Consider the following 10,142-nt stretch of genomic DNA (forward strand, 5'->3'; position numbering starts at 1 on the left):
CAGATTTAGGAAGCAATTAGCTTTTTCAGCTACCTTCAAGCATAGATCTTAAGTTAAAAGTGTGTCCATGGCATCCCACTACCTGCTTTCATGCTGTGCCTGGTGTCTAAAGGGGCATTTGTGCACACAACACAAATATTCAAACAGGATATCCCAAGACATGCTACAACATGCCAGCACCCCACACAAAGCATTGCATAAGACGCTTGAGTTACACATTATCCAGCCAGCTCCACCATCTGATAAACAGAGAAAAGACAGGAAGTAAATGCACTCTGTCCAGAACACGGAGTCTCCGGACTCGTTCTTCATTCATGAGTCCCAGACTCCTAGTCTGCCTAGAGCCTTGGACTGCCAGCCTGCATGCCAAAGTTACTTTTAAAATTAAATATGTTGGCTTGGATGAGTTCAGCAGCTGGTGACGTGGGTAGAGAACAAGAAGCAAATGGGCTGTAGATGATCACCTCAGACCATACCAATCAAGTGTTCTGTGGAGGCAGGAACTAGGGGCTGAATGAAACCACCTCTGAGGATGGGGAAGGGAAAGAGAAGAAGGGGGGGGGGGCATCTCAAGAAAAGGAGCAACAAGCAACAGTAGGGTACCTCTCCAGAATGTGCCACCTTTATTCAAAGACCCAACAGATAGCCTGAACCTGCCAGAAGAAGGGTTCTGGGCTTGATCCATTTATGAAAATACCAACTGGACAGGCAGGTGACCTGACAAGGTCACAGGTGCTCCTTGCTTTACAAAACTCATTGTAGGGACAGATCTCATAGGGTTCACATCAGAGTGACTCTGGAGGAGAGGTAGCGTGTACAGTACAGTGAGTGGGGGTGGGGTTGGAGTAGGAGAGTACAACTGAAGGGATGTCAGGCTGAGGGGTGTTGAAGGATATAACCGTGGAACCCCATTGTTAATCACATCTGCATCAGCCAAGGTCCCATTGATGCCAGCGCCAGCATTACCAAAGGATAATGAGTTTTGGTATTGGCAGTTCAGAGTCCCAGCAGGACCCTCAGCTGGAAATAGAAACGTCTTCTGAGAGTCCCTAGCTAAGCCTCTACACCTCTCAGCACATATTCCTTACAGGATGAGTCTCAAAATAACCCTATACCTCTAAACGATCATCCCAGACTATATCAAGTGTTCTGTGCAAGCAGAAACTAGAGGCCTAATGAAACCAGCTCTGAATATGGAGAAGGAAAAGAGAAATGGGGAAGGGAGGAGAAGGGGAGAGGGATAAAATGCTTTACTACCAGAGACTCATCAAACAGGAAAGTAAAGTTAGGTCATTTGAAGGGAGGATGGCTCACCTGGACTCCACACTGCTTCCCTCAACCTCAGCATGTGAGACATGCTTCATACCACAACTCAGGAGACAGGATTGGGGGTGTGGCTTTGGATGGGGGAGAGTGGAAGCCCATAGAAGTGAGATCATGAGATCACAGGGAAGAGATAAGATGGGGAGGGTGCACGCAGGTCAAGAAGGAGGACCATCAGAAGTGGGCTGAGAAAGAAGGGACAGTAAAGAGCAAAACTAATAGCGACCAAAAAAGGGGAAAAGAGGAAAAGATAAAGAAAGACAGAGAAGCTGAGGGTGGTTCTGAAAGAGGAAGAGCAGGTCTCCACTATGCTGTCCCATGTACTTGCCCTCTCGGCCACTCCTTAGCTGCCTGACGATCAGACTGGTGCCATAAAACTATGGTCATAGGACATTTCTCTTATGGCACCCATAGACGAGATAGAGGTTCCATAGCATGATTCAGTTTGGGTAAGTCTGCACCATGATGCTAACAGTCAGCCAGCCAAGGGTGCCTTTCTCAAAAGGGACACATAACCATGTTTCTGGCAAAGGGATGATGAGTGAGAACTATGTGTCATTTAAGAGCAGAACAAGTTTGCTTCTTTCTCTGCAGCCCTTCTAAGTGACTCATAGGATGCCAGCTACACTCTCACAAAGTGAACCAAGCCAGAGACGAAGAGCTTCCCTGGGATTGTTCAAGAAAAACATCTTCCCACTGAGACTTGGGATTCAAAGAATTGTCCATTCCTGCCACTTGACCTGACAGTAGAGAGATGAGTTTACTGCTTAGATTGCCTCCTGAAGAATGTGTTAGTCTACTGACTAGGGAGTGATTACAATGGGCAGGGAGTCTGTTTGAATCCACCATGGCAACACCGACAGACCTCACCACAAAAACTATTCTAAACCAAACAGAAGGCACGCCTCAGTAATATCTCCTTGTGTGTGGTGGTATTTAATACCGTGTTTTTAACTATTGTCACTAATGTAAGAGAAGAGTAATGCAGAGAGAAGTCCTATAATACCAACTTTCCCATCAGTCTCACTCACAAATTAAACATCCCAATCTTTCTTGGGGCTAGGGTTCCGTTGATAGAATGCTTGCCTAGCATGCGAAAAGTCCTGGTTCTATCCCTGGCAGCACATAAACTGGGCATGATGGCTCACATATATAATCCCAGTACATGAGAGGAGAAAGCAGGAAAGTTAGAAATTCAGGTTCATTTCTAGATGCATAAAGTTTGAGGCCAGCCCTAGGCTACATGAGACCCTTTTTGTTAAAAAAGAGCAAAAACCAAACAACATTTCTGAATTATAATGTCCTTGTATGTATTTGAAAATACATACTACTACTACTTTGAAAATATCATTTATATAAGATATGATAATGTATGCCTGTAAAGTCAGCACTAAGGCAGTGACTGCAAGTTAGAGGTTAACCCAGGAAATAACAAGACCCTGTCTCAAATAAAACAAAACAAAAAGATTGCCATCTAGCCTATCTTGAGATTAGACTGCAAAGGGTAGCATATCTACCGTCTGCCCCTGTAATTCTAGAACACACTTCTTCAGAGTCGAGTCTTGGCACAAATAACTCGGGTTAACTCCTTAGCCCACAGGACTTTGAGGGGAAACGGAAGCATCTCAGAGGGAAGAGGGATTGAGGCTAGGGCTGACCAACTGAAGGTATTCTAACAAACGGTGAATTTCAGGTGACATCGTCAAGCAGTAATTGTCATTAGAATTCAGCTCTGCACATAGGGTGATTCATGCCTTTTGCAGAAGTGACCAATACAGATGTTGGGCCATAAATTTCAGGAAGTTAAACTGCGTGCTGTCACATAAATCTTAAGGGACGTTCTTGGTGTCTTTCATCTAGTCTGCTTAATATGTCAGGCTGACTCACTTGTACATTCTGGTGCTTCAAGTACCATCTAGCTCTAAAGCCTTTTTCGAGATCCCCTTTCCCCATCACAAGATAACTAGAATGGCCTATATGAAACCTAATCCTAAGCGGTCGTCCTGCGTTGTGCTCTCAGGCTCTCTTTGGCTCTCAAGCAAAGGTTGAACTCCCAAACACACCCCTCAACGCTCTCTGACATCTGCCCAACCCTCCACCTCCTCTCCCTCATCCATTGGAACTAGTCCCAGCCCCTACCAATAATCCTACGTCTTACACATGGAGTTCCCTCTGTCCTTTCTCTTCTGCAGATTGAGGCTCATCGTTAAGATTCAGCTCTATTAGGGATGGAGAGATGGCTTCACAGTTAGAAGCTCTGATTGCTCTTCTGAAGACCCTAGTTCAGTTCTCACCTGACAGCTCACAGCCATCTCTAACTCTGGCTTCAGGGGACCTGGTGCCTTCTTCTGGTCCCTCAAGCACTGCACAAGTGAAACACAGGCAAAACACCCATGCACATAAAGATTTTAATTAAAAAATGTGGCTTCTAATGCTAATCCCCACACCGAGTACAGACAGGCACACCATATGCTCTGAAAAGGGAATGCTGAACAAGTAAGGATGCATTGAAAAGTCAGTGCCAAACTCACCGACTTACTGGTCATAACTATCTGTGGGAGGAGTTATTAAGCTTTTGGTAATTGCTTCTGTCTAGACGGTAAGCAAGCAATCTGAAAGCCATGTATCCAAACTAAGCTTAAGAAGACAATCTTTAAAGACACTTGGGAGGAGGCTTACACTAAGTTTAGCATCACCACCAGAATGGTAAACAGAAGCAGGACCACTTGTTGTTGGTTTCGGTTTTGGGTTTTTTTGTTTTTTTGTTTTTTTGGTTTGTTTGTTTGTTTGTTCTAGGAGATGGTTGAAAAGCACCGTTTTCCTGGAATATTTTATAACACTTTATTACACTGAAGTATGGGTAGGAGGCGCAATTGTGTCCCAGTGCCCGTGTGGCGATCAGAAGACCATGTAGGTGTCTGTCTTCTTCCACCATATGGGTCCTGGGGATGGAACTCAGGTCACACAAGGCTTGTCAGCACAGGATGTTACCTCACGAGCCATCTCATCTAACCTCAAGAGAGTTTTGTTTCTTGCACAACCCAGAAGACTACTAGACACTTTGAGATTAAAAATAAGCCAGTTTTGAGGCTTTAGGGCATAAACTGATATTCGAAAAGAACATCAGCTGTTCACTTAGAAACTGAGGCAGTGATTAGTCGTGGGTAGTGTATAGCTCGTGTATACTCCGGACAACTTTAAGAAATGAATCAACCTTTAGTAGAGATCCTATCACTTCTCCACACACAACCCGAACCATAGCAATTGGTTTTGTTTGAAATGTTTAGTTTCAAACCCGATTCCTGCTGTTGTTCTTGTTGTTCTTGTTGTTGCGGTCGTCGTCGTCGTCCTCGTCGTTTTCCATAGTGGGTAGCTGGCACTGAGGAAGGAGAAGCTGAGAAACTAAGGTGGGTTACACAGTGAAGCAGTGGTGGGGCTCCCCAAATCAAGGCAGAGACGAAGAGGATCAGAGAAGGAAACTTCATGAGGAAAATAAAGGGAAAGCTAAATGAGGTGTTAGCCAGAATCATCATAAGTTGGAAGAAACTTGAATGTGCATTGTTTCCCTCTGGAGGCGTGGCTATAATTGTGTTCATGATTCTAAAGGGTTATGCTTGGCTTGGGTTGTTTTTTTTTTTTTTATGCTGATTCTAACTGAGCCAATATGAGTACACCTCGCAAAGTCAACCTTCCAAGTCAACTTAAACTTAAACTTAAAGCTTTAAATAAATGTAGTTTCCTACAGCTAAGATTTTAACAACTAGAGTTTTGCTGCGATGAATATACATCTTAAGGTTTAAGTCAAAATTCCCTGGTACTAATAAAACCTCTTTGGGGGATTACAGGACTGTGCTTAGCAACAGATCCAAACTGAATCTACACATAACAAAATATGAGATAGGTCAGATGTAAATTCAGAAACAAGAGGATTTAGATTTTTTTTTAAATGAGATCTAGAAACTAAGTTTACATATTGTTTAATTCAATCCCAACAATGGAACAGATACGGTGCTGAGGCCCAGGGAGGCTTGGAAACGTTATTTGGCTTGTTATGGCCACGTACAGACGAGAACCTAGGCTCTAATTCCCAACAAGTCTCTCTGATGACTGCTCCACGCCTGGGTAAAACTCAGAGCCTCCTACTGAAGACATTTCCATCAAAGTGACCCAAGTTCAACATGTGGCTGTTGAAACACGGCCGAAGTGGCATTAATGAAGTTTGGAGTGTGTTTCTGGGTGTGACAGAATGCTGGTGACACAGTAATTTCTTGTCAACACCTCCCGGAAGCTGCTCTGGTACCCTTCTAATTGCCATGCTCACCAGCAGGCAGGCTAAAGGTTCAGCTTTTACAAGTGTCCCTTTCCCTATAATAACACCCACGTGACATTTAGAAAAGTTCACTCTGCTAGGATCCTGGGTATCCCTAAAAAGTGAGAGCCTTGTGGAAAAGCAAGGCGGGGAGGGTGCAGTGGAAGATAATTCCAAAGCAAGCCCAGAGAATGGAAGTGGCTGGCAGCTCCATGCTACCCTTCTGTTGCTAAGGCCGCGGGGTTCCATGGTTACCGAACTCTGGAGTCACCTCAAACCTGGTGAAGTGTTCCGATAGACTTTCTTCTTTGATCTGGGTAGGAGTCTGAGATTCCTGTTAGGGTCTCAAGAGCGATGGCTTTGCGGAGAAACATCACAGAAGCCACCCCCAGTCAAGGCTGTGCAGAGAAACTAAACAGAGTGAGCCCTGGGATCTCCCACCCTGACTCACCTGGTAGTCGTTCGCCCAGAAGCAGACTTTATCCTGCAGCGATAGAAAAGATTCACTTTGGGCCAGCTTCTTCAAGTTCTCTGCCATCGCGCGCTTTTTCGCGCTTCCGACTTCGGGAGATCTAGTAGTAGAGGGGACGAGGGGGTTGGTGGCCTAGTCTGGACGACGGGGTGATGTAGTTTACAAAGATGTTATTTATATTCTACACAGGCTCAGAACGCAGCTGGAGTGTCCATCCTCGCCCTCCGGTCCGACCGGGCAGGTCCCCCCTGCCCGGCGATTTTCTGGCTCCCCAGCAGCCGCTTGCCAGCCAGGCCATAAATACCCCGGCGATTATTAAACAAACCTTGACGTGGCGGCCGGCTGCCAAGGACCCGCGGCTAGCGTCCGAGCAACGCCCCGCCCCCAACTCCTCGCGCCTAGCCTTGGGACCTTGGGGACCCGCCACTACCGCGACCTCCCCCAACCCCCACCGTGGCGCTGCGGGCCCAGGGCGAAGGCATCGAAGCCATCGGAACTCCCTCTGAAGGACATCCAGACCTTGGGGTGAAGGTGGGGGGCTGTTATGGGACCCTGCGCTGGGCTTAGACCAGCCGGGAGAAGAGGGCTGGAAGACCACAGGACACCTAACCTGGTGCTGCACCGGGCTCTGGGTGACAGTGGGAGTCTAGGAAAGCCAGTTTTGAGTAGAGTTTTTGGCAACCACTTCCTTGGCTCTTTCTTTATTCATCCACCCCTCGTGCCTTTAATTCTCCATTTGTCTTTGTGAAATTGGGACTCTAGTGTCCGTTTTTACTACTTTTATTGTGGACTTTGTTTCCTCCTACTCGGTGGGTCCGTCAGGTGATTTGTACTGAAAAGAAAGACACACACAACTACATGACGGGATCCTTGCCCCGACTGTCAGGTCTTCCTCAGCATGGACAGGTGCAAGCCTGTGTTGTGTGGGAAGTGGGGGTGGGCGGGTGCCATGACACTCTTGTCCTACTGTTTTCTGTGTCCGAACCTGTATTGCTCTTCAAAGGAAACCCAGTTTCTGTTCCATTTGCACGAAATTGCTTTTAAAACAGAGTTTCCGCAACGCTACAATTTCCCAGTCCATGAGTGTTTGTCACGCAAGCTAGAGGGCCTGATTTTGGATTCTCAGGACACGTTTTTCATTTTTGGTTTTTGGTTTTTGGTTTTGTTTTTTTAAAGCTGGCCACTGAGATAGGAGACTCCCTGGGACTGCTGTCTAATTAGTCTAGATAATGCTTGAGCTCCCGGTTCAGGCAAAGATCCTGTATCAAAAAAATAAAATTAAATTAAATTAAAAAAGGTAAAGAGATTGAAATATCTGGCCTCCACACATAAGGAGAAAGAGAGAGAGAGAAAGACAGAGACAGAGACAGAGACACAGAGACAGAGCACAGTGAGACAGAGACACAGAGACAAAGACAGAGACACAGAGGCAGAGTCACAGAGAGAGGCAGAGAAATAGAGACAGACACAGAGAAAGCGAGAGAGACAGAGACAGAGACACAGAGGCAGAGACACAGAGGCAGAGACAGAGAGAGACAGAGAGACAGAGACAGACAGACATACGCACACACAGAGAGAGACAGTGAGACAAAGACACAGAGACAAAGACAGACACAGAGGCAGAGACAGAGAAAGACAGAGAGACAGAGACACAGTGAGACAGAGACACAGAGACAAAGACAGATACAGAGGCAGAGTCACAGAGAGAGGCAGAGAAATAGAGACAGACACAGAGAAAGCGAGAGAGACAGAGACAGAGACACAGAGGCAGAGACAGAGAGAGACAGAGAGACAGAGACACAGTGGACAGAGACACAGAGAGAGGCAGAGAAATAGAGACAGACACACACAGAGACAAAGACACAGGCAGAGACAGAGAGAGACAGACAGAGACAGACAGACAAACAGAGAGAGAGAGAGAGAGAGAATACTTAATTTTGTCCTTTATGCTTTCTTCCACTTAAACAGAAAAACAACCAACACCCATCAGTGGAAGAATCAGCTGGTTCAGATGGACGCCAAAGGCACGTTCCTCAGCTGGGAAGCACTGAAACCAAGGTTGCCTGTGTAGTGCCAATGCCTGCGTGCATTCTCTCTGGCCAGACCAGAATTATCTTCCTGCTCCATGCCCAGTTTGCCTAAAATACACAGAAAAATGCAGAAATGGTAGTCTTTCACAATTTTATCACCTTAGTAACTAAACCTAACTAATTTAAATACAGAAGAGAAAAACAAAGTGAATATATTGCATTGACCCAAATATCCCCCCTCCAATCCCAACCAAGATTTCTGTTATAATTACTTACACACAGAAGGTACCGCTGCCCTCAACTTTTTCTGCACTACTAGCTCAATACAGTGGCAAATACTCCGTGCTTCGATAACGGCCATTGAAGGGGAGGTCTTAGCGTGCACCGAGACACTGCAGAGGAGTGACATATGGTCAGTGTTGACAGATACCCTTCAGCCTCTCAGGAGAATGACATGGGACAGCATGAAGGCAGTAATGTGGAAATGGATCCTTTTCACACATTTAATAGCACCTACTGGGTTTCCATGGTGACCCACCCATCTGCCTCAGGTATAAAGTGAAGTCAGAATGGCTTCCTGCTCCTTGACAGCACACTAATAGAACGATAGATAGTGATTCCTCCTTCCCTGTCTTCTTGGAAAAAGATGACATTCAGAGACACTCTGTCAGAATGGAGGAGTCTACTAGGAAGAAACAAGAAAGTGGGTGCAGAGAAATAAAGCCACAAGGATAAGAAACAGCAGTGTCCACTGTGACTACAGAGTCTGAGGCAGGCCAAGATTAATGTTTAATTCATGGACAGTGAGAAGGCAGCCAGGGATAGAGTCAGAATAATATGTAATTGGTTGTCTTAGAGACTGGAAGAGGTGGGACTAGCCTTAGGAAGAGCTCTTAGGAGGCAGAGAGTGATGGGAATGTGGTCTTCTCTGGGGTATTGTACACTGAGTGTGAAAGCAGATCTATGTCAGAGATGCTTACGACATTTTATATTCACGGAAAACAAGACAGTATTGAGTCGTCAAAGCTATTTGGTATTTATTGTGTATTCGATTCCTTCTGTGATCAGGACTTGGAGTAATATCTAATGATATACTCCACTCAGTTTGAAGGAGCACACAGTCTACTTAGGAGAAAATTATGTTAAAAGCATAATAATACACGATAAAATATTGACTCTCAAGTGGGTGTCATAGTGAACTGATATAATTCCAATTAAAATGAGACTGCTGTGAGAATTTGAGACATTGCAAGCACACAGCACCCTCCAAATATTTCAGATGTCTTAAAGCTTCAAAACAACATGACTAGCACTACCCTTGTGGTTAATTCAATGAATTGGTTCTCTTTTTTAAAAGACAAATGGGGGGAGGGTTGGAGGGATGGCTCAGAGCTTAAGAGCACTGGCTGCTCTGGCAGAAGACCTGAGTTTACTTCTGCACATGTCTGGTGGCTCACAACTGCAACTCCTAGGGGATCTAACACCCTCCCCTGACCTCCCCCAGCACCAGGCATGCAGGTGATGCACACGCATACATTCATGCACAAATAATATCAAATCTTAGGAAACAACAGCAGCCAAAAGACACAGTGGTGATGAGAACGACTGGGTGTCCTGTCAGCCATGCAGCAGCAACAAGGAGAGGAGACCCAGTCATCTTCAGGTAGCCAGGGGGCATCTGACTTCAGAAAAATCCATTATTAAAGTACCTGTGTGGAGACGAGATAAGAAAAGCAAAGTGAGGGTTCTTCTCTTCCTAGAATCTAGGGCGGCAGGCAGCTCTGGAAGACATTTAAGGAGTTTCATTATTGTGAGTGATTGAGACGTGACACGATTAGAAACAGTACCTCATACTGCTGATCGGAACTTTGGAAGGCTCTGAATAGAATGTGACTTTTGGGGGGCTGGAGAGATGGCTCAGCGGTTAAGAGCACCCGACTGCTCTTCCAGAGGTCATGAGTTCAATTCCCAGCAACCACATGGTGGCTCAACCATCTGTAAAGAGATC

General features: G+C 45.7%; 1 protein-coding gene and 1 long non-coding RNA gene across 8 annotated transcripts in view; one reads left to right on the plus strand and one right to left on the minus strand.

The window, feature by feature from the left end:
* Positions 1 to 6,370, minus strand: part of Spata18 (spermatogenesis associated 18) — a 26,710-nt gene extending 20,340 nt beyond the window's left edge. For 5 of the 7 annotated variants that reach the window (XR_005492908.2, XR_005492909.2, XM_039091694.2 and 2 more), the window contains exons 1-2: positions 6,084 to 6,320; positions 4,619 to 4,702 (exon numbers count right to left, since the gene is read on the minus strand). Coding sequence is in view for 5 of the 7 variants with exons in the window: in XM_039091694.2 (XP_038947622.1) it covers positions 4,619 to 4,702; positions 6,084 to 6,170 (171 nt within the window). In the remaining 2 variants the exon portion in view is untranslated. Of the gene's footprint in view, positions 1 to 4,618; positions 4,703 to 6,083 lie in introns of all 7 variants that reach the window. The other 2 variants (NM_001393794.1, NM_199374.3) reach the window with 1 other exon arrangement.
* Positions 1 to 8,268, plus strand: part of LOC134481743 (uncharacterized) — a 9,372-nt gene extending 1,104 nt beyond the window's left edge. Inside the window, exons 1-3 of the long non-coding RNA XR_010057509.1 lie at positions 1 to 6,052; positions 6,294 to 6,635; positions 8,073 to 8,268. The exon at positions 1 to 6,052 is cut by the window's left edge and continues 1,104 nt beyond it. This is a non-coding gene — a long non-coding RNA (uncharacterized LOC134481743). The remainder of the gene's footprint in view (positions 6,053 to 6,293; positions 6,636 to 8,072) is intronic.
* The last annotated feature ends 1,874 nt before the right edge of the window (positions 8,269 to 10,142 follow it).

The sequence above is a fragment of the Rattus norvegicus genome, chromosome 14, assembly GCF_036323735.1.
Source record: "Rattus norvegicus strain BN/NHsdMcwi chromosome 14, GRCr8, whole genome shotgun sequence".
Taxonomy (NCBI): Eukaryota; Metazoa; Chordata; class Mammalia; order Rodentia; family Muridae; genus Rattus; species Rattus norvegicus.